A 24,727-nucleotide genomic window follows, 5' to 3' on the forward strand; every position below is an offset into this window, starting at 1 on the left:
TTCTCAGACTGCTCAATTTTTAGCCAGATTTCCTTTTGGAAACAGACTTACGCAACGTCACTGTCATCCATGCCCTCCTCCTCCCAGGCCCATAACTTTCAGGTGCATCACCCAACTTTAAACCAGTTGGCAAGGGGAGGGAAATAAAGATCTGAAATGAGTTTCCACAGATTTCATGAAATGGGTGGAGGGGATGAATGCTATTAAGGACCCCAAGCTGCCACATGGGGTGGAGGGAAGGGTGTGATGGAGGTGACCCTTCTTAAACTTGAGAGAGTCCATACTGGAGCTCTCCCTGGAGATGCTGATCCACTGGGGATGAGGTTTCATTGCCCAAGATTTAACATCTCTGTGCACGGTTTTCTTCCCACTGTACTTAACTTCAGTAGTTGAGGAGACATCCCTGTATGTGGGCTATGATCTCTACTATTTCCGCAGGTCATCTAAGTGACTGTGGGTGAGTGAGTATGTTTCCCTAGGTCTCAGGTCCTCTGCTCCCCTCTGTCTTGCCAATGGTGATAACAGCCTCCCTTTCCTACTGCGCAGGTGCTGGGAGCGTAAACACAGTGAAAATTGTGAGTTGCCCACTTATACCACCCTTCTTTCCTCTATTCCCAAATATATGTGTATGCTTACAGCGGAAGCGTCCACATACTCTTTCATCAGAAGTCCCCTTTTATGAGTGTCTAAGCAGTGCCCGAACGAGCATACACATCTCTGTAGAGACTATGCTGTCCAGGCAGTTATGCGCATATGCAAAATGGGCCTTTGGGGACCCATTTTTTACAGAGCAAGTGCATTTTCTGTGATGCTCATACATGCCAGCACTTGATACTTCCCTCCCCTCCATGCATTACTTATCTCTGCTTGGTAACCCACCATTGCTTTGACATCTGGCAGTGCAATCAAAGCAGCATGTCACTTACCAAGGGTGCAAGGCAGGCGAATCTATGTTTCCTTACAACTTTGTCACCTCATCCAGTTTCACAGCAGAAAGCTCGCAATACCCTCTGTTACAGGGCTCTTCTATGGCTAAGGATATCGTTCTACTCAGGTTTTCTCCAGAAGTCAGTCAGTGCAAGAGGGTTGCCTGAGTTCAAGCCCCACCTATGGGTGCTCCCACCCCTTAAAGCGTGTAAACTTTTTCTGTGGCCATGCCATCAAACTTCTCTGAAGTAGATTTGCTACTGGAGAAGCTGGAGCAGCATGCCACGCAGAGACTCAAGCACTCTTGCCAGACATGTGCCTCCTGATGTATGCTATGAAATATTAATGAAGGCAGTGAAAAGTGGACTTTCAAAATAACTGCAAGAAAAAAGTAAATGTGATGTGTCACTTATCGTGTCTATAAAGAGAAGAGGGGCTGATCTAACCTAAATTAGGGTTTCTTCCTATGCTCTCTGCTCTATAGTAAAGTATCTTTCTTTCCAGACTATAGGGTATGTATTTGTGAAGCAGAGAAGGACAGAAGAGGATCTAGCGAAGACTTAGTACACCCCCTCCCACCATGCCTGGTAATACCTGAGCTGTGTTAGGTGACACTCTCGTGAGCCGTAGCTGAACAGCAGGCTCCATCTGCCAGCACAACCACGTCTGGCCTTGTCCCCGGCAGCCACCCTGGTCAGTGTCCCCAGGCAAGCAAGTCACCTGTAGCAGGAGAATACAAGCCTTTCAGTGGGAGAACGGGGCAGCTTACAGAACAGTTGTGTATCAGAGGGGTGACTTGTTGGGATCTGCCATCACTTTTACTGAATATGAAACATTATACTTTTTTACTTTGGCAATTATTGGGCTAACATGCTGTGTGAAAAAATGTGGAATTATGGTATCAAAAAACACCAAAGCTAAAGAAAATTTAAATTCCCTCCATTAGCAATATTTGTTGGGTTCTCACTGATTTTAATTCCTTCCTCTTTCTCACTCATGCCATGTCCCGTTTCAGTCCATGTGATATTGGCAGTGTGATATTCCCACTGCATAAGGGGTGGGACCAGGCCCTCACATTTGCTGTATAGCTGTCAATACTGGCTCTACGTTTTCCTTGCCTTTCATACTCTATGTTGCTCCTGCTTTGTATGTCTTTTTTCACCCTTTGTTCCCAAATGCAAACCAGCTACCTTTAACCCTCTAGTCTCTCCTTCTTCACTTACAAAGCAGGCACCAACACATCTCTGAGGTCTGTCTGCAGCATCCAAGGAAAAATCGATCACAGTCGTATTGTATCAATTTCAAAATTCTGGAAGAGCTGGCACAGTTTAAATCTCTTAGCTCTGTATATCTTGAATCAGATTTGCCTTTCTCTTATTTAGATACAAATGTAGAATAATCCTCCCAACTTTGAAGGTGTTTAATCCAAATTCGTGTCTGTCTAGAGAAGAAAAATAAATGCTTTGCTCTTAATTCACATATCTTTTCTGAAGGAGAGGGAAGATGTGACTGCTTGCTTCTGGAGGCCAAATGTTTCCCATCTAACGAGCATGAGCTAACTTAACCCCAGTCCCACATTATTCAAGAGAATCACAATGGAGCAAAGGCTTAATCTTGTTCCCATTCACGTCAGTAAAAAAATTCCCATTGATTTAAATTAGAGTATGAGCAATCCTAAAATATGAGTCAGAATTGCACAATCCAGCTTTCGCTGGGTCAGGCTTGGAGGGTCTCTTTTTAACCACAGTCCAGTACGTACTCACCCAAGTTCCTTACGTGCATAAATATTGTTTTACAAAATGAGGCCTCAAACCCTGACTCATTCCTCTTTTAACCAAACTCCTGCTGAAATACTGTAAATATCACCCAGGGAATTAGAGATTTGTTCCTTTGCCCCCTGTAACGCCATCACTTTTTTCCTTCCCTTCCACTCAATCTTCTGCTCTGCAGGCCCCCACAGTTTGCCTGGTGCCTTTACAGAAACGGTAGAAGCAATAAACTTTCATTTCCCTTTACAAATATTATGAAACTGCTTAATTATTAAAATGTCTGTGTTGTTTCACTGGAAGGAAAAAGTCAGGCCCTGCATGTTCTAATTGTTTGTTTTCGTCTCAGTTTCCTTGGCACAGGGTTCTTTTTTTTTTTTTGAGCTAAAACAAACATTTCTCCAAACTCAGCATTTACAAAGTTTCTCGTGAATTAAACTAGTTGAAACTGACAAACTTGAATCTTTCAGTGGAGACATGAAGAAGGGATATGATCTCATATTACGCTAACAGGTTCGTAGGACGTCTCCTTTGAAACTCTAAAGGAAGGAGGCAGATTGTATCATTTCAACCCCAGGACTTAAAGTTAAAAACCTGCTAGCATCTGTAGCCACGCGCTGCCAACGGCACCAGATCCTGCAGGCCTGCTCCCCACAGCAGATCGGCCTCCGCTCCGGGGGACCATCCTCCTCTCAACCAGCACAGGCTCTTACCTCCTGACCAAAACCACTCTCGCCGGCATGCTGGGAGCAACCCACAGGAGCTGCAGTCAGGAGAGAGCTCTCTGATGAAAACTGACAGTGCTAAGGCTGAGCCTCCCTCCTCTGCATTTTCAAGGCCCCTCAGGCTGAGCCTAAGCAGGTGGACCGCACAAACACAGTGACTCCAGCATATCTGAAGTCACCAAGGAGGCGATTTGAGCACGATTCATGGCTCCAGTGCAAATGTCAGCCAGCCTGGGTGGAGTTCAAGACACACAGAAATTCAGGACAAGTGGCCAAAGTCTTTTTCCTGTCTGGAAAAAGTCGGCTTTGTGAAATGTGTCCAGTGAAACCTAGACATATGGTAGCTTTAGCTGTAGAAAACTTCGTGCGCATATCTACCCCCTGCACTTCTATCAGCGACAGCTGGGAGGTCACTATGGTTATTCTGAATTTGGATGCTGAGAGGTAGTGAGCATGTGTCTGTTTGGAGGAGGAGAGAAAATTTGTTTGCAAACAGCTTGTAGCTTAATGTCTTCTAAGAGTGCCTGCCCTTTCTCACTTATAAGGACTATGCACTGGGAGATCAGGCAGAGGATTAATGAAGTGGATATTCATCTCCTCATCTACTTGAGGTTTTGATAAAGCTACGTAAATAAGCCCAATTAGCCAGCAGGATGTCCAGGCAGGATTAATTCGGGATTGCAGATAGGTTGGTAAAGAAACACTGGGCGTGCTTTTCCTCCTCTCTGAGGAGCTCTCTCCATGCATGTTGGGTGTGGTGGGACCACGTGGTTATTCCAAGTGGCAGGTTCTCACTGGTAAATGGGATGAGATGAGTTGCTCTCTAAGTTACTAGGAAAAAAGAGAATTTTGCTCTCTGTTTGCAGTTGTGGTTGCTGTGTTATCAGAATTACTGATGCTTTCCCTATTAAAGAAATATTCATTTGTACTCTAACCTGGAATGTTTGTAAGACTGGTGAATTCTAAACTAGAGAGAGTCAGGCTGGAAGGGGGTCGTAAAGTTTCCCAAATTTTTGCATGAGAGCTAAGTCCAGTTCAGTTAGTTATCAAGTAGCACCCAAGAGATGCTATAAAAAGCCCAGAAGAATCCAGATCTAAGGCTGAGGAGACAAGGGGAGTTGCCCTGATCCTAGCTAACAGGAGCAGAGCAAATCACAGTAGGTGCACTGCTCAGGTTACAGCAATTCAAATGCTTCAACCCAAGAAAGTGTTGTGGACAGTTACAAACAGAGGGGGAAGTGTGCAGAGTGGCACTTCTGAATATGCCTCTCTCAAAACTACTCTTCCGTGTGAGTCATTTCCTTGAAGGATGGCACTGCAGTAGCTGATGTGACTCTGACACTTGAAATCAGATGGTTGCATTCAGAGTAGGCACCACTGTGTTTCAGGAGCAATTCTCAGGGCGACAGTTTGCAGAAGGACCTACTGCAACCAGGGCTTTCTCCAAATAATGGGAAAGTTCAGTTACCCAAAGTATATGCAAAAGGGTGGGGTGCTGATCTCTGTGAGAGGAGATAGCACTCTCTCCTTCAGAACTTGTCCTTACAATGTCCAGAGCCTTCAGACAGGCCGAATTGGGGCTTTCTACTTAGGTTTTACTCTGCTCCTACTCATAGTTACTGAAAGTCCCTTAAGCAGGTAACTTTACTTGCTCTTAGCTGTGTAGACCTACAGTGCAAGCAATGTACTGTAACAAGGAGCAGTAGGGAGAGTGTAGGGAAGGGTTTTTTTTTCATTTTTGTGTTTGTTAATGAGCTATTTAGCTAATTTCAGTCACTTGTATAATGCTATTTAAAGAGAATGTGTTGATGTTTTGTTCTCTTAAACCCAGAGGTCATTTTTAGGATCCCCTAGTACTCTGCTTTAGTCCTTTACCAATGGTTGAATTAACTCTCTGATAATGAGTCCTAGAGTAATGTTCAAAATCAGAAGAATCCCCTCCAAACAATGTGCCATCCACCAAATGGAGGTAGTTTCCATAAAAACTGAAATGATACAGAATTGTTAAGAACTGATTTAAAAGGAACTTCCTATTTGGGCAGGAAAAGAAGCTTTCTGGGTTAGTGCTAAGCTTTAGCAAATAGGATTGAAATATGGCTCTCTGTACCCTGATGTCTTTCCATAACAGTCCCTCGAGGAAAGTACAGTTTATGAAGCATTGAGCCTGCAAATTAAATGAGATATGTTGTGTGTCTGTGCATCCAAGAATGGGGTCATTGCTTACATAAAACGTGTGACGCCGTAGGCTGCTCTTAAAGAAATAAGACACTCCTGGACCAAAATGGTTCAGTGTTTCTGTTTTCCAAGTCTTTCTACTGTGCGAAGATTAAAGGATGAAAGAGATGTGGGATACGCTGTTTACTGTGCACTGCCAACGAGCACTTTCTAGTCACATAGCCAAGTTTAAAGCGAAATTCAAATGAAAAATGATTTACTTGAATAAAGAGAAATTAGAGGCTCCAGAAGATAACACTTCCTGGACAAAGGTGCTAAGGCAAAAGACTTCCACCTCATCCTGGGAGGCAGAAGGGCATGGGGGAAAGGGCGAGTGGAAAGGAGTTGAGAGTGCCTGTCCCATGGCCCCTCGCAGGGAACCTGATCACACTCAGCTCTTGGGGGTGAAAACGGCAAGGGACAGACTGCTTCCAGCTGCCCTTTCCCCTTCCCTGCCCCCAGGGCATCCTCTCACACTGACAAGATTTTCTCCTAAGAGTTATCGGATAGAAATCTCTATGGTCTGCTCCAACTTCCTTAACCACATTTACTCGGGTCCCTCAGCGTGTGTATGCATGGCCTGCTGGCACTGCAGGTGACGAAATGGAACCCAGCTGGCAGGACTGCCTGGCTAAGCCCATGCTGGTGTAAACCAGCTGAAATGCCATCGTACGGGCTAGTGGACGCTCGTGCCTGGTGGCTGGCTTGGAGCCTTGGAGCATTAAAAGGTGGAACATTTTAAATCATAGTAAGATATCTTCTCCTGAACAGAAGATCTTAGCTGGGCAGAAGAGAAGGAAAGGGAATTCAGGACATACTTGGAAACCATCCTCGTCCACAAGTATTCAACAATAACCAGGTAATCATATTTTTTGTAATGTTCCCCCCCACCATGTTCTTACTTTGCCACCTACTGTCTGGAGCGAACTTTCATTGTCTTGTGTCTAACACTGGACTGACTTTAAGGTCCTCAGGGCTCTGAGCATGTCTGGCTATTGTATAAAGCTACCTTAAACAAGTATTAAAAGCTTAAACAAGTATTAAAAACTGAAAACCAGTGTGAAGAAGAACTGAGGCTAGTCAGTTCTGCAGAAGAAGAAAAGTCTCTTTACCTGGACAAGTCTAAACAGACCATCCTTCTCTTTTGATTATTTAGAGATTCTGAATTTGCCTTGTTTGGGGAGATGGAGAGTAAATTCCAGTTTAAGTAACTGAACAGCACATGCAGTCTTAGTGACCTTTTGGGAAAGATTTTGAATTGAAACTGGGTTTATGTGTTATTTGTCTAGAACTGATTATGCCAGCACACCTGCGTTTTTTTTTTTCCTCTGCTGCTTTTCAAAGGATCTCTTTTAATTATCATAGCATGAGATAGCATTCTGATAGCATCTGACAGCAGAACAATCCTGATGGTCGCCTCTGAGTACAAGAGAGGAAACAGGGAGGGGAAATTTGAAGTTTTGCCTTGTTTGCTTTAGCTGTTAGAACTTTTGTTCTTTTTATGCTTGATCCAAAGCCCACTGAAGTCCAAAAGAAAGTTTCAATTTCTTTCAGGCATTGGATCAATACCTTTGCCAATAACCATTTAGTCACAGCTTGACTGCTAGCATGCATAATCAAAACAAGTCTTGCAACTGGATGCTAAATAGTATTTGTGGACAGCAGGAGCTCGACACAGACTCTCAAGCTGGAGAAAGAGGCTCTCTACGTCACCCCTGAAGCACTTTCGCAGGGTAAAGAAGGTGGCGAGATTGCTCAGCTGGTGTTGTCAGTCTGCCATGGCAGATTGACTCTAAAAATGACCTGAAAGCAGCAAACTTTCCCCTAACAAACCCATTCTAAGACTCCTAGTCTGGCTCTAGAACAACCTGGGAATGCAATTTGCTAGAGCTACAGCACGTAGTCTCTGAAAAACAGAGAAAATAGAGAAAATTTTTGTCCATTTCCATCAAGTCTTGCTGCAGCCATTTAACTGGACAAACTCCTACAGAGACAAACTCAGTTGCTCTATTTACTTTTTTCCTGTGTATTAACTTACTCCCTGCAATCCCAGTGGAACAGAAATCAAGAATCCCCCTCATTAAAATTCAGAGCTATTAATTTTGGCATCCTTTGTGCAATAAGCAGCTTTATTTCATATCACACATTGCCTGCATTTTGCACCATAGACAACTTTGCAGAATAAAGCAAGAAATATAACAGCTAATTGTAGAGACAAAGAACAGACAAAGGATCAGGCTAAGTCTTTCATGCATTAGGGTTTTTGGTAGGAGGTAGGCCAGGACTGTGTTGTTCATGTGGTTATTATTGTCAGAACAGGATTTTAGGCTCAGTGCTTTTATTAAATCCTTTTCCCTACACTAATAATACTAAATGTACAACTGAGGACTTGATTTTTGTATTAAACGACTAATTAGCCACTGATCACCTCCTTAGAAATGGTTGGTAATGCTTCGCAAATATGGATGTTAGAAATGAAACAAGACTCAGACAGCCTTGATCTTCATAGCAATCACTTAGTTAACTTGGGGGAGACTTAGGAGAAAGAGAGAACTTGCTGGCTAATCAAATGTCTGTTTTGGAAGGAACAGAAAAGACAGAAAAGAAATCATATGTTTAATTTTCTCCCAACTATCTTCCTGTTCTTTGTGCAAATGAATAAAGGGAACCCAAAGTTCTGGTGAAGTTTTTCTCACTGCTCCTGACTTATTACATTACCATGGACAAGTTTGGAACATGGATAGGTTTGCCGAATTTTTTTTTCTTTTCCCTGGGCTGCAGTTTGTGTCTATCTGTATACATGTTCCCATGCAAACTGTTCGTTCTAGTTGCTCCTCAGCCTATTAGTACATGAAGCAAAATAGCTAAGTGAAAGGCTGGCAAATGTAGACTTAGTCTTCCTGGCCATGTCCTATAACTCTTCCATCAAAGAGTGCAGAAAATCAGGATATCAAAGTGATTTGTAAACTAACATCAGCTCTTACGGATTACAGTGCTGTTCCCCAAAGCATATATATAGTGTCATCCAGTTTTGAAAAGAGGTGGTGAAATTTCCCATGCGTGTGTGAGCTTGGAAAAGGTCTGTTGATACCTGTGCTGCTTGGCATGCAGTGCAGGGCTGCAGGCTTTCTCCTCCCTGCATACCTTCCAGGGCTGTGGCACCCCAGAAAGGCCCACGAGCCAAACAGTGCTCTGCGCACAGTGATCCTAGCTGAGCGTGCTACCTTTTTAATGTTAACTGGTGGCTGCTTGGAGTCCCATGGAGACTGAACACCATTTCAGGGAATTCATGAAGTGTTGTTCCTGCTCAACACACTGCCTCTTCAAATCCATCAATGCTGTCCCAAGCTAAAAGATCATAGGCACAAGAGTGAGTATTTTCTGGGGACACAGTTTCTTGTTCTGTGGCTCATTCCAGTTTTTGGAGCGTAAGGTCATTTCAGTCATTCATTAAGACATACAAATTGTTATTTGAATAGGTTCAGCATCTCCCTGGTGATGAATTCACAGCAAATGACAGCAAAATCTGCTTTGATAGGTAGCATGATGTCTACCTGTGATTATACAAACTACCTTGAATGAAGAAGCTTATCAGTTGTTCTGTTCTGGCTGATAAGCTTAAATCATTCTTCTGCTCTATTAACTGTGACTCACTCACACCTGGTTCCTAAATATCATCAGTTGTCTATAACGCTGCTCTCTGAAAACCACTTGGATATCTGTTGCTCTTGATATGGCTGCTCTCTACTTTGTTTTAGCACTGAATTATCAATGGTAAGCTAACCAATAAGGTAATTACCTGAATTTATGATAAGTTTTCCTTTGTTTTTATGGATAATGTGGACTGCTCTTCCGCACATAGCTTCCAGCTTTTTGATTGAATCTCCAGGTTGTCAGCTCCCATGTGATTCTCCAGATGTAACATGTGAAATCAGTCACTGTTACCAACTCCAGATTAGCAGAGAGATTACTTTTGATGAATGCAAATAGTTGTTGGCATTTAACGTTTTCTACTTTAGAACATGGATTATCAGTCTCACAATTTTCTGAACTGTTATTCCCTTGTGATTTGTGATATACAGATGTTAACTACTGTGATAATGGGCTTTTGCAAGCTCAGTATGACAACAGCAAGGTTCCTGCCTTGCAAATTCTTTGTTATAGTACTTCACATTTGTTCATCTGCACGTAATGTGTTATCCTTATCATATTTCATGGACTTTTTCAAACTTTTACTGTTTTTTTTCTTTTTTGGTTTGGGGGTCTTTTTAATTGGAGAGTATCTTTAATTGGAGAACAACAATAGCTTCTATTTTAAATGTGATTATTGTCTCACGAGGAGATTTGAAGAGGATGTAACACTCTCTTCAGGATACAAACAATACCTTCTCTAAAACAAAACTGTTTTCTGTAAATCAGCCTATATATTCCCAGTCATAGGTTGCTGAAAGGCTTGAAGTTTGTCTCAGGGTTTTCACAGGAGTTTCTCCTCAGGCAGGGTTATTCAATGAATATAAAGAATTCAAAAGTGTTATCGTTTCACTATGATCATGCTTTATCATTTCCAGTGATACCGAACCTGCGGATTTCACTTTTCACTATTCAGAGCCGGAATATGATTGTAGTTTTAGGCAGCTGTTAGAGACTAGCCTACAAATTTGTCCAGGAGTGACATTAGATTGCAATTGAGTTTTCTGATGCTGAATCAGTTGTTCATGTCTTCCATGCTTATTTTGAAGGGAACCCACAGACCCTTTCTTTACAGCTTAGTTTTCTGAGGGGATGCTTAAGCTTCAAACCAGCTACAGAAAACTGTATATAACGTAAACTTTATCAGATGTCACCAGGATCATATGCTGGAGTAGCAGTTGATGTATAAATGAACCTGATGTTGCAGCATCCAGATTTCATTATAGCAACAATCCTGAAAAGCTATTTACTTGGAAAGCTACTACTTAAATAAAGAGACACTAGTAATCCATGTAAACAAACATGGCTGTTTCAAATCAAGCTTACTGTTTAAACAGGAATGAGTATCTTTGGATTGCACCACTTTATCTAGACCTCTATCTGAGAGAGGATCTGTTCAAAACTTAACTCATGTGTGAGTATGTGGCACGCACAAGTCTACCCAGCCACATTCAGAGCAGCAAGACATCTATTCCGAGTTCTGCATAGTCTGAAGAATATCTCAGTAATGTTTTTTGAAGTATAATAAGATCCTTAAGATCATTAAATGGACTCTATGATAGAAACACAGACTGTTCAGTGGCCACACATATTCTGCTTTTTCCCAAGAAGAGAACCAGTGTGGGATCAGACCGCTCCCCTCCTACACACAGACACATACCACATTGTCTAAAGCAGACATATTTTACCTAGTTAGACAGAGCATCGGTTTATAGAAAACAGTTTTGGTTTACAGTGGCTACTCTCTGTTTTACAGACTACTTATAACACTTGAATCAGCTCCCACACAGAAGCTGCCATTTTTCTCCAGTTAAACATACTGAAAAAAGAAAAAATGCTGGGAGTCACAACTATGAATGATCCCATCTTCTCATGATGACTTTTTCTTAAGTTTTAGCATTTTAGGTAAGGTATTCTGATGTTGGAAAAATGAGTGGTAACAGAATATGATTCCTGCATTAATAGATGTATTTTTCACTACTATTATCAACGCGAGTTCATGTCTTCCCTTTCTCTACACAGTACAGATGTAGATCTGCAGCAAAGGTGAGCTTGTCTTACGACACTGATTTGGGCAAGTCTTAAACTATTTGGATTTCCATTAACTCAGTATGTTGCAAGTAGATCTCACTTTCTGCATGTTTATCCTTTACTATCTTCGTCCAGATATCACTCCCTTGAGAGGACAGCACAAAATCCTAAATTCTCAACACTAAAATTTTTATTATGAAATTATTAAGTTTCTGAAAAATGTTTTTTTACAAAACAAATTCCTTTTAATCCTAGACCAGCACTTCATAGTAATGAGGTTTTGCTTATTCCTAGATAAGTTATGAGTTTCCACTAAATCATCTGGGATGGAACTATAAAAGGAGCAGAGAAGAAAGGAAGTGCAAGAAATTATCAATATTGGCTGATATCTTCCCTTGTCAGCAACCGAAATTGCTGAGATCTGCTGTAGCTGCAGCTTTGAGCTTTTGCTCAGCCGTCTGCACGTTCCAGTCCCACTGTCACCTTGCTATTAGCTGTAACATTAAAATGTGCAGCTTGCTCAGATTGACAAGCTGGAAAGCTATTTTGCCGTGAGCTTTTCTTCCTCTCCAGTGCAGTACGATGACCGTTTAAGTATGAACAAACTTGATCTTTTGACATATGTCAAGAATCTTAGCGTTCCCTTAACTTATTGGTTTTCAGTGCATTGTCTGCTGCCTTCTGCTGAATTGGAAGTACTTCCAGCAAGGGTCATTGTGAGTCACCTTAATATAGGTACTTTCTATGTGTATATTTTGCTTTAGGGCCTTGCAGTGCTCCTCCATGTGCTCCCCCCTCATTACTGAAGTGCCACAATCAGCAACATTGAAAAGTGTTCCTAGTAGCTGCATGAGAAAGAGGTTAACATATCACACCCTCCTTCATGGACAGGATCTTCCCCAGATCTTCCACCACCTCTCACTTTAGGATCTTTCTGTCCTCCAAAGCTCCCTCTGTTACTCATCAGACTTGTCCTTCTCTGTCCTCGTGTCTTTCTCTTTTATTTGACAAACACTTTTGCAGAAACCCCTAATGTCCACACCGTCCAGTCCCTTGCTTTTCAAAATTGCTTCAGCAGTTAATTAGCAGATGATTCTTGCCCTGTAGACTTCATAATCTGTCTCTCAACGCTACCAATGTTACTCTCATCATAGACTCACGCAGCATACTTCAGCAGTGCCAGAATCCCACAGAGTCTGTTCTATCTGACACATGCAAAAACTGAATTACATGAAGAAGTGTTTGAGACACCCCAAAATTGCATTATTTTGGTTCGGAATTGCAAGGCTCTTTATGTTACCCCCCCCCCCCCACTGAAACTAAGGCATGTCTGCTTTAGGTCCAAGTGTCTGGAGGCTGGGTCACCACAAAACTTGCATAAGGGGTCAGATAAAGGGCCTCCATGGAGCAGGAAGGGGTAGGGGGAAGAATCATGTATACCTCAGACTGGTGAATATTCTCTGACTGACCACATTTATTTGGAGATCACATAAGCAAAATAGAAACAAGACAGAGTACATTCTTTTAGGAGAAATAGAAGTCAATGACTCTCAGTTTTTACTTAACAAAAATCAGCCTTTTAGCCAATGTAGTAACAAGATTTTATACAGAAAATTGTAAATTAGAGAGGCAGGTGATGGTAGGCACCTCTACTTTTTCTTCTGGTAAAACATCAAACAGAATTGTAATTTATTTTTGAATGAATAACTTAGAGCATGTCCTATAGCACCACCTAGCAGGCTAATTTAAAAGTGATCTATAACCCTAGATCTTTGACTATAATGGTGTGACTGTGCAAGAGTAAAAGGGTGCGCTTCAGACTTTTTCTGGTTCCCACTTTGTAACAGCTGTTTCTGGAAACCAGAATCATGCTAACATGATGCTTAGTAAAGTTGGGGTCTCTCCTTTTCAATGATTTATTATGAAGCATTCATGAGAAACCGTGGTACAAAGGCAATGCTGTGCCAGTCTTTAGAGACTTTCCACAAGAAACTGAGGGTCTTCTCATCTCCAGCTGGTACAGAATGCAGGCTCACTTTTCAGAAAGCAAGGCTGCACAAACCCATCCAACCCTCTCTTAGCATATGTAAGTCTTAGTGATTCTCAGAGTTAAGAGTATCTAAATCCATCATCACACTGTGCGTTTGTTTAGAGTCTAGTCTTGAGGAGTCCATAATCATGTGCATGCACTTTCTCTTTGTACATCTGTATGGAGTACGAATGTTAATACATTCATCATGAATGATAAGTTTTGGCAGATGATGAAGCTGCACAGTGAGGCTGTGGCCCCCTCTGTGGTGAGGCTCCTCTCTCCTTGCTTCTGGCTTTCTCCCACCTTGTTATAGCCCTGGCACTTTTCAGACTCTTCCATGATCCCCATTAAACTGGTAGATGATCTTTTTTTTTTTTTTTTTCTGTTAGGACGTCTTCTGCTGGTAGTGAGTTAAAAGCAGCTTACAAAATGGTCTGATGAATACCAGTTCTAGTAAAAGGTAAGTGGTTCAGAGGGAGAGAGAGGAGTGGCCGAAGTGGGATCTTTTCTCCCACTTTTCCCTTTGGGTGGCAGCAAAATGTTAATTTGTCTTGCCATACTGCATAGTACCATAACCTAAGGCTTGAATGATGCCCTCTCACAGAGGAGCGTGTTTTCTTAGCAATTGGTAATTTGTTTATTTTAAGTTAAGACCAAGGCTGTCATTAGCAGCCTCTGTTCTCAGTCGGGAGAGGTGCTGGTTACACCTAGCCAGGCCTATTTGGCACTGCCACTTCTAAACTATATGGGATAAGAAGGAAATAATCCAGCAGGAAAAAAGGTAGGATTGATTTCTTGAGCAAGATACTTCCATAGGAGTCTTGGAGGAAGATCTGAATTTGGAATGAAATTCCAAAGTACTCAGTCTGCTATCTTATATGAAAGCAAATCTCGGGCCGAAAGGTCCAAGAACTGAACCTTTACCAAAAAGAGATGTCTTAATCAGTGGCTGCTACAAATAAAAGACCTCTTGAAATTAATCTAAGTAAATCTTAACAATGGCCTTCTTTTATTTTCATTCTGCTGCCTCTCGACCCACTGCAAAGTATTACGTCCATGTGGATTGTGAAAATTAACTATCTATTGGCTGCTGAGTGTGAAGGGAGATTTTTAAACGACTGCCGAGCACCAATGCACACCTTTCCAATAGGCGAGGCAAAAACCAATCTTCTACTATCCACTACCCCAATATAAATTCCACAGGGTACCCAAGTTACCTACTGAAGTACCACCAAGCTTCACAGGTCCATTTTGGAGCTGACGACTCAGGACATGAGCTATCATCCTGGGACTAACACTAGGTAGTCTCCCGCATGGACTTTGGGACAGTCTGATTCTGAATTATACTTTCAAATCATGCTTTCTCATGGGTGTTTAAGCCAAGGTACATAGTGCCTGCTGGGGTCTTGTCCTGTCAGCTGCATGTGCCTGCCCCCTTCCTTGGGCAGACCCTGGTGCTTGGGCAATCACACAGTTCAGGGAACTAAGCTGGCCAAAAGCTATTCCCTTTTCTTTTTTTTGCAAGAAATGCACAACTCAGGGGGAAGACTGGACTTAATTCTGCATTAGCTGCCACAGAGCCATGCCCTCTGCAGCCAGTATTTAAAGAACTGCAAAACAGAACTTCCTACCACAACAGCAGACCTTTTCAGGGGCTTTCTCAAGAGTTTCCAGGGCCGTGGAAATAAATTCATGTAGGAGTACTGAGAAACCATACTGGCTGTCTTCTGTTCTGAGCAAATCACAACTTAGAAAAAACAAAATAATCATTGAATGTGTTATTTTCCTCCTATTAAGGAAGGCTTGTCTTAATATATACATATAAACTATTTTGCAAGAAAAACATTTGAAGTTATAGCACTGGAACGCAAGGACATGGAATAAATCCACGGAAGTTCACTCCCTCCTTACTGAAATCCCAGGGACACGCACAGTCCCCCCGCCCCGAATCAGGGTGACCCCGAGCAGGCAGTCACCCCGCGCTTCACAGCTCATCCAGCTGCCAGCGCAGCCTGAGCGTTTCCGAGCGGCGAAGCTCTCGTATCACCACGAGGCTGCTCGTGCCGCAGGCGCTTCCTGGGTCCCTTCGGCTGCTCTAACGCCCTCTTCGTGAGAGAAACCCGCCAGCGGTTTGGCTCTTGGGCAGTTAGCTGCGGACAGCAAGGACGGGCCCCGTTTCCCCGTTTTTCTGGCAGGGCACCGTGCGTGCCGTGGGCGCTCTCCACGCGCCCTGCGACCACGGCGGGCACATTCAGCCCTGAACCAGACTGAAAGCTAAGCGGTCCTGTTTCACATGGTAACGAGGCACTGATTTCTGAAATTGTGGAAACGTAACGCTTGCTGACCCAAGACCTTAAAAAAAAAAAAAACCTAAAAAAAAAAAACCACCCCACCACACACAACCAAAAGCCCTCTTCGCCACAAGCCCGTTCGCTCTGCAGCGTGCGGCGAGGAGAGGGGCTGTGCAGCGGCGCCCCTGTCCCAGGCCGCAGCCGCCGCAGCCTCCCCTCAGGCTTTTCACAGAAACGGCGGCTGCGGGCAGCGGGTGAGACCAGGCGAAGTTCTCCGTTAAAAGGAAGCCGAGCGCTGCGAGGAGCCCGCCGGGGGCCGGGCACCGGGTCTCGGTCACGGCGCGGCGGCCGCCATGTCGCGCCGCCGCCCGGCCCGGCCCGGCCCCTTCCCGCCCCTGGGCGCCGCCGCCGCCCGCTTTACGGCAGCCTCCGCTCGGCCGGGCCGGGCCGCGGCGCCGCAGCCTCGGTAGGTGCCGCCTTTTTGTCCAGTTTTATTTCTTAATCCTGTAACGCTGCGGGCGGGCACAGCCTCACCCTTTCCTGATTTATAATGTAACGCTGTAAGCTGAGGGGGCGCCTGGTGTCGGCTCTCTGCAGGTCTGGGGCCTGCGGCGGGGGGGAGATGTTTTATTTCAAAGCCGAGCGTGTCCCGTGGTGGCTCCGCTCTGGGAGGCGAGGCTGGGCCCTGCGAGGGAAATGCTCGTTTTTAAGCCCGTTTTGCTGTTGGCCAAGAATAGCAAACGCCCACCAAAAAAATCTCTTTGGCTGTTTCACTCCGCCTGCTCGATTAGGGGGGAAAACAAAGAAATTGTTCCGGTAGTAGGGCAAAACCAGCCCGGCTTGGGACTTGGGCTGTTAAAATTCCCATGGGCTCCAGTGGCTCGAATGATTACAGTGGGCCCATAAAAACAGTCAGCAGTGTTTCAGCGTTGGGGGAGGCCGGCTGGGAAACGCCGAGGTGCCTTTACCACCGCTAGCCAGTGAATGCCAGTTTGCAGGATACAGCCCGTGTACAGCGCCGTATGGGTTTGTAAGTAAGTGGTACCAGACTTGCCGATAAAGAGAAAGGTGCCCCATGCAGTTGGGGCTGCGGTGTGATTTTACGTGAGCTAATCTGGGCTGAGCTTGGGGGAAGATTTGAAAGCACTAGGGCTAAAACACTGTACTGGGACTAATTTTTATTTTCATGCGTAGTGACTATCAGGAGAAAACGAAGTGATTCTCTGATGGTGTAGACTCCTGCAATAGGCATGTGACCTGACCAAAGGGCTTCATTCCCTTCAGGATATACCGTGGGCTGTGAGGGGTCCAGCCAAAAAGGTTTGAGAGCATATGTGAACCAGGTGTTTAAAAAAATAAAACTAAAAACAGAGCAAAACAAAAAAAGCCACTTAAGGACTGTGGCAACTGTTACAGTTTTTCTGACTGAACCGGAAAAAAAAAGTCATGCTGGGAAGCGGGGTGTTTGTGCACGGGGCCGTGGAGGTGTATGCTGGTATTAGGGCTGTTGGGGAGAAGGGTGTAGGTAAACGCAGCGCTGCCCGGCCCGGCCTTCCTGCTGCTCACCCCGCTGCCACCTGCCCGGGGTCCTTGATGGCATGCTAAGTGCTGGCCAGGTGTAGCACTCTGTATTACTACCATTTTCTGTTTTTTAGCTCCATTACCAAGGCTGTTCTCTCCCAAGATTGGGTTTCCTCCAAGCTCTAGACTCCTTAGCTTGTTTCTTTTTTTTAACTTTGTCAAGCAAATCACCACCTCCAGTCTTCAGCAGAATGTAAGCGTGCCATCATATATCATATTAAGAAATATATGTCATACTGTTGTATACTTACATGCATCACTGTTTTTATTAAGTACTCTGTGTGTTTTTATTACGTACTCTGTATGTGTTCAGTGCAGTACAAACATTAAACAAGATTATTCTTCCCCTGGTGAACTTACAGTCTGAAAGAGCTTCATAGGAAGGAGTAGGAATAACATATCGTTAAAACATCACCTTTAATTTAATCCTTTTTTGTTTCTCTGTGGTTAATATTCATTTGCTGTTGATCGTGACTGGTGTATCCTGGCATGTAGCCCCCAGTTGTCCACTCTACCCTTCTGTGGGAGGTTTTTGTGGAACATAAGTGCAAGGAAAGAACATATGTCTGTGTTTCAGCTGCTGCAGTACAAAGCCCAGCAGCATAGCTGAAACCCACCTTTGATGGTACTCCACACTAAGACCTTGGTTGTTGAATCAAAGCACGCTTCCCCTCTGCCACCTCAGCTTCCTGTAAGGACAGCTGGAAATAGTAATGTCTTAAACAGCTGCAGCAAGATTCTCCAGAGCTCGTGTGTTGAAGCCCTGAGAGAAGAAACATTGCAAGATGCAAGTGGGAACATGGGCACACAATTGTCGTTGATGCCTTTTGGGTTTAGATGCTTGATTTATTTTTATATCTTTACAGTAGCCTCATTTTAGGTGAGAATTCTATAGTCATGGGGATTTTTTAAGAGATTGGAGCTTTCCTGGGCAGAACACATCCTATGGCTTGGACCATAAAAGGAACTGATACTCCCCAGGGGAAGCAGGACTCTTGAACTGAAGAAGTTGGCAGGTTTGAAAATCTTTTTTTTTCTTTCATCTGCTTATTTAAACAGTCACAAAATAGTCTTCTGCCCTGAAACAATTTCTGTTCCAATTTGTGCACTGAATTTCACTTGTTATTTGTCAGAGAAATTATTTCAGAGACAAATCTTTAAAAGTTGCAATTTAAATAACGTGTCTTTTTGAAAATAACTTTTTTTTCCTGAGTAAACTGTAACCACTGCCTGGAAGTTGAAATCTGATAAATTAGAAACAGCACAAACCATTCTTTACTTTTTTTTTAGATGATGAGGTTGTTTAATAATTAGAACAGATTCCAAAGGCAAATTCTATCTCCTGAAATTTTCAAATCAAGACATGATCCCATTCTGGAAATTGTATTTTAGTCAAGCTCGAGTTACTGAGGTCAGTATTGAGGAACTAAGGAAAATTCTTGGAGCTGCACTGTAGAGGAGGTTACAGTAGATTAATGTAATTAATGGCTCTGTCTGGCCTTAGTATCTCCAGTCTGTGTCTGTCATGGAATACAACAGTAGGATTGTGCTGGGAAGGGATACATAAGTATGTTGGGTAAATACCAGATGTATATTAATGAATTGCTGGGAGGAGGAGAAAATATGGTGACATTATTCCCTTTATTACAATAAATTGATTTACTGGAAAAGAGGGAGAAGTTAAGTCTTTGTATCAATTATCCTGTGCTCTGAGGTCCAAGAGTTAGTATTTTCTTTGCAGAGGTATTTTGTGTTTCCTTTATGTAAAAGGCAGAATGTTTCATTGGCTATTGTGCTCTGCTTCGCATGGGTTTTGTTTTGTTTTTAAAATGTTACAGAGACAGGAGACCCGTTTATGCATACTTTAATTGCTGGTTTTGTGTTGTAAACAGGTTAGGATTTGGCTATGGGAGTGCACTTCCTGCAGAAGGCATCTGCGTGGGTTAAGAAGCACAAGACCGCTTTGTTGGCTGTTTCTTGCATGGGACTGTTCGGTGCTAACCTTTCCCATCATGTGTTTCCTGAGCAGACATTCAAACTGTTACACGAGTGCTGGTCAGATGGGCAGCCAGCTGAGCTTTCCCAGAGGCTCTGTGGTGTCTTTCATGATGTCCTTCAAGATACTAATGTGAAATCCGCTAACTCCTATCGAGCCTTTGCGGCTTCTGGCTTCCACCCAGTGAGTGCTGGAATGCCGTGGCTGCCTGCGGGCTCAGTGGTGGGCATCCCTCCTAATTTTGATAGCACAGTTGAGGATAAAAAAGCAATAGTCAACCACGTTGTCGTGATCAATGGCAAGGAAGTAGACTGGGAGAGCAGTCACGGTGTTGCTTTGAGGGAAGCTCTGACATTTTCACCTGAAGCCCAGAAATTTGCTATTGCCAGAGAAATTGTATATTTGCAAAATGGCAGTCCTTTAGCAAATGCAGCTGTGGCTCCAGCTTGCTTAGCTGGTACATATTTCGGTGGGATAGGTATAAAGATACTTCTGGGTTTATATCCTGGTCCCGTGATACTTCGCAGCGTCTGTAACCTCATAATTGCCACCGCTGGACTAATCTGCTATTACATTTCTTATGATGCTGTGACCTATCATCTAGACTGCAAGGCTGATAGAAATGCAGCTACCATTTCCAAAGACTACGCCAGAGGTGGGGTGGAATTTTATGACAAAATTTTGTCCCGCAACAGGATTCTTCGTACTCTGATGGGCAAGCAAGGGGTGAAAGTATATGCCCCTAGTGGTAACCTTTTCCCAAGGCACTGGTTCAGAATAAAGTATACCCCGTACACTTACCGAAGAGATTTGATTGTTAATATTTTAAGAGAGCTCCAGGCATAGGAAGGGAGCGATTGAATTTTAAACTTGTGAATTATGTATTCTCTTGGAACACTGTTGCACTGCTTCTTTCTTTTTTTTCCCTGTATCTCCATTAGAATTTTGGGTTTTATTTTTGCATATAGTTTAGAAAGAGTTATTGCGCATTCTGTGAATAAAGAATTCTCTCTTAAAATATTTAAGACTTGCCGCAGAAGTCTTCTGTTTTGTGTGCATCTTAAATCACAAGACCACTCTGAAAGAACTTCTCAGATGCTCCTCTGGACGTTCTGTTGCTATGCTCTGTTTTCCTGTCAGTTCCAGTCTGGAAAATGGCAAAGGTAATGTCCAACATCGAGTTGTGGCAACATTATCATTTAAAATGGGGTGTTTGTGTGTGTATTTACCGTTCTTCCTATGGTACAACCCAAAGATGCTTTAAAGACTATAGACAGTCTGTATCACACTGGTATATTAATTCCAAGGTACAGCACTTTTGTTCTGTGTAAGTTCTTATACTGTGTAAGGTCTTAAGCTGTAGTCACCCTCCCTCAATAGTGCAAATTAGTTATGCTGCAATTCATACTACCACAGCTAGATTACTACGAGTACCCGAGTCATTTTAGTTTAAATCTTGTTCAGGTCTCTCCACGCTTCGTTGTAACTGCAGTGTGTGTATATCCTGAATGTTTCCCAGCAGTGGCAGCAGGCAGCATGACTAACAACTGTCACGGGTTGGTTATTTTCTTACAAGTGGGATAAACATGTTCAGGAGAGGGTTTATATTTGCTTTGGTAGGGTTTTTGTTTTGTTTAAAAATACATGCTGGCGTATGTCAACTTTTATGTTGAGGAAGGCAAGGTCAAAAAAGTATATCTGGTATTTGGTGCAGAAGTTGGTGAGGTCTGTGATCTGGAGTTGTCAAAGGATGTCATTCTCCTGTTTCTGACTAGCTCGAAGAAGGTTTTAGCTGGCAGAGACAAGACTTGCCCGACGTCAGTAATCTTATGGAATGGACCTGAAAGGATGAGCAGTAGACTTTCCACTGCAGCCTCACCTTGGAGCTTTTATGTGCTCTCCAAGATCACAGCTGTCAAACTTTGTAGTTTCTTCTTTTTCACTTTTCATTAATAGCCATACCACTAGCCTTCCCAGTAACATCGAAACAGTCTTTCTTTTCTGACCTCTGTTGTCATTCGTACAGAAAACTGTTGTATTATTTTGTATCTTCTCAGTCACAGAGGTACTGAGTGTCCTCTCTGCCCTGATTATGTCCCTCCTTCATCTACCATCATAATACTGTCGTGCCTGTGTTTGCTCAAAGCGTCACTGAATTGTATTTGCCCTTTGAATCGCATAGTGATGAGGTTGATAAGCTGGCTGCTGAAGCACTGTGTTGCTTTACATCGCTAAAGTCTTGTATAAAAGTTGTTTGGTCTTCGGCTGAAGTGATCTGTGTCGTGGCTGGTTTTCTGAACCACCACCTATCGCTTGCAGTTGTCCTTGAAGCAGCAAGTCATGAGGTTCCTTTTAGCTGCTTTCTGGCTGTGGAACATAAGATTATTGTTCTTGTGATCTTTGTGAAAGAGTCTGACAAAATCTCCTAGTCTGTGGAATAAAAGGAGACTTTTAGCCTGGGGCTTTGAAAGCCTACAGCCTAAATTTTATTCAACTTCTCTCTCACACATAAATTCAATATAAAAGGTCAGGATAGAGGTTAACTCTCTTGAGTGATGTAGTGGCTCAGGACTGGAACGTAACTCCTGTTCTATATAGTCTATGAGTTTGATTCATCCCATGTTATTCCTTCAGACAATTCTGAAGTCCATGAAATGTTATGGGAGAAAACTGGGCCCACGTGCTTTATGTTGTTTAAGTACCTGCTACTACATAACAAGTGCGGAAAGGAAAGAGTCCTTCTTTCAGATTTACAGCAGTAGCAGTTTAAACAAAATGGAAATAAATCTGCTTGCTCTTACCACTCTTTACTGCTGCTTTTCATCAAGGTGCCGGCAGCCGGTGCTGTTATTTAACATCCTCAGATTGTAAAGCCCGAATGACGCTAATGGATTTTGCAGTTGTGCACTCTTTTTTACCCTTACAGCTGGATTCTCCAAGAAACTCCACAGATCTATAAATGCTATGTCCCAGCTACCCTTCTTTTAACTTGCTATTGTGAATCTGTGTCAGTAAAGGGAGAGCTGGCTAGTTATTTTAAGGCATATGCCCTTGTCCTCCAAGGAGAGGTTCTTGCAAAGGCAGTGCTTGTACCTCTTGATCTCTCTTTAGTCAATCTCCTATTCCGTAGCCAACCATGTAATCTGAAAACGTGGGAATACCGTCTTTATGAGAGAATTGGGAGTCCAAATGAAAACTGCTAATTAAGATTTTCCTGAACTTTGGGAAGGTGTGAGTTGCCATGCAAAAGGTTTTTATCGTGTATATATTGCCAGGTAATTGTTTCTTGCGAGATCAGCCATGCTATTTGGAAAGCAAGAATAGCACAGTTCAAATATATGGCCATGAAAATACTCTCACAAAATCTTTTTGTGTAGAAAAGCAACAAAAACGCTAAGCAAAGAGTATCACTAGGAGAAACGGGTATGAGCATTCTAAACTAAAAAATGTAAAAGCCAAGAGTGAATAAGGTAATGAACTCTCACAGAAATAGATATCACCTACAAAAATGAAGCTATCTTTCTGTCTGATATAGTAAAGTGATTAAAGCATGGAGTATTAGTAGAAAATGACCAAAATGAGCTGCTAGCTTAAATTTATACACAGTCTAGTGTGAAGAGAGATTTCCTTGGCTGGTTTATTTAGGGTATTATCCTGAATTTCTAGGTAACTGAAGAGAAAATGATTCAAATGATTTGTGTAACTTAATTTTTACATAAATGTAATGCTTGCTGCTAGGTGAAGTTTTAGTGGACAACGCTGCAAGAGACAAGAGCTACCCGGGGGCTTTGCTTAGAGTTTCCCCTGGCGTGCAAAAAATGCAGAATATGGCTTACATGTTTGTTTTGCCATCCTAAGAATTGCAGTTCCGTGTCATGGAGATGCCTTCACCTGGTTTAATGGTCATTAATGGAAAGCTATCAGAAATAGAGTAAGTCTGAGAGCTAGAGAGTTTTCTAAAAGAAAGGCAAACTGTAGAAATCACCTGATTTAAAGTTATTTCTGACTGATGGGAACGTGGAATCTCTGCCACTCCCCTCCTTTGGAAGGAAATGCTCAAATACCCAAGTACTTCAGCGGTACTGAAAGCTGCTATGGGAAACTGACCCCTCTTGTAGTTTACAGGAGGGAGAAGCTGGAGAGGAGGCTTCTAAGAGAGCAATCTCCAGACAGGTTGCATAGGTATAATGAATGACCCCCATGGTATTGTCATAAAAGGTGGGTGTAATACAGCTTCAACTGAAACATAGGGGTAATTTGGAAAACAGCATGTTTTAACATACTAGAGCACTCTTATCACCTCTTTTCACCTTTCCCGAATGTGATGGGTAAGATGGTGAGACAGCTGTCTGCTAAGCTGTGGAGCAAGGAAGCTGGTGGTGTTGGGAGAAGCTGATGTTGGGAACCAAGCCTGCTGCTTTCTTTTTGCCCTTGGCCATAGCAGCTGTGAAACAACCATTGTGATAAAGCGTGGCTTGGCTGGAAGAAGTGAATTTAAAAGTGTGAAACAAATCACCACTTTCTGACTGAATCACAGGCAACTTCCATTAAAGGAACAAATGCACAAAATCCATTCCAGAGCAAATATTGCTATCTACAGTAATCATAGGCACCATTAAAACAACTGCAGACCTCTCTACTGTGCAGAAATGCGATTCCTAGCAAGCAGCAGACACTGAGACAAGTATGTGGGCCATATCCTACAACGCTTATGTGTTCTTGCCCATTAAAAGCTTCATGTAGCAGGTGTCATTACATTGATATAAAAATGATGAAGTAGCAGACAACCTGCCATCCACACACGCACCAGTTCCTCCTTGATTTCTCATTCATCCTAGCTGGAAACACATTTAACAGAAAGACAGAATGCACTGTGAAGTAGGTGAATGCTAATGGGGGAAGACATAAGTAAGATCTCAGAATAAGGAGAGCACTTCCAAGAAAAAGAGAGGAGCTGAATTTGGTAGTTATCAAAAGCAGACTATTAAGAAGAGAGAAATATAATATAGGCATTCTCTAGGAGTTGGTATGTTAGACAAATTAAATCTGAAGGAGCTGAGAAATGGCTTGTGGATGTTTTGCTGGGCTGCTTTTTCACTGAGAATATCCCAGTTTGTTTAGTTAAAGTGAATATGTTAAAGCTGTTCGGTCTGCCAGATCTGCAAAGTGGAAAAAACAATTAAAACTTGGCTAGAAGTCAGCACTTCTTTCCCATCTAGAAAAAAGTGCAAAAAAACCTGCCAAACTCCAAACCTGATAGCCAGAAATCGAAATATCCCACCCAGCTCTTAAAACATCTCCGCAGTTGGGAGTTCTCAGTCGTCTTGGTCAGACTACGTTTGCCATGATGTATGCCAATCTTTAATCTTGAGAGAAGGAATGCTCTTTAAAAATTCATTTTTTGTGTCCAAAAATGCTATATAGAAAACATTTCAGCCAGCCGAGGTATACGTTTATTTCCCTCCACCGCAGTC

At 42.9% G+C, this 24,727-nt stretch overlaps 1 protein-coding gene across 15 annotated transcripts; it reads left to right on the forward strand.

Annotated features, from left to right (window-relative positions):
- Window positions 1–16,003: 16,003 nt before the first annotated feature.
- Window positions 16,004–20,273, forward strand: TMEM177 (transmembrane protein 177). 15 transcript variants are annotated; one of them, XM_068949014.1, is made up of 5 exons: window positions 16,072–16,142; window positions 17,332–17,450; window positions 18,124–18,273; window positions 18,548–18,668; window positions 19,150–20,273. In XM_068949014.1, the coding sequence occupies exon 5, from the start codon at window positions 19,164–19,166 to the stop codon at window positions 20,097–20,099; it is 936 nt and encodes a 311-aa protein (XP_068805115.1). In that variant the 5' UTR covers window positions 16,072–16,142; window positions 17,332–17,450; window positions 18,124–18,273; window positions 18,548–18,668; window positions 19,150–19,163; the 3' UTR covers window positions 20,100–20,273. The 15 variants fall into 15 exon arrangements, with proteins under 15 accessions (XP_068805114.1, XP_068805106.1, XP_068805110.1 ...); XM_068949016.1 differs by having other exon boundaries at window positions 18,138–18,273; XM_068949013.1 differs by lacking the exon at window positions 17,332–17,450 and having other exon boundaries at window positions 16,004–16,142.
- Window positions 20,274–24,727: the final 4,454 nt, after the last annotated feature.

Source organism: Struthio camelus, chromosome 6, assembly GCF_040807025.1.
Source record: "Struthio camelus isolate bStrCam1 chromosome 6, bStrCam1.hap1, whole genome shotgun sequence".
Classification (NCBI taxonomy): domain Eukaryota; kingdom Metazoa; phylum Chordata; class Aves; order Struthioniformes; family Struthionidae; genus Struthio; species Struthio camelus.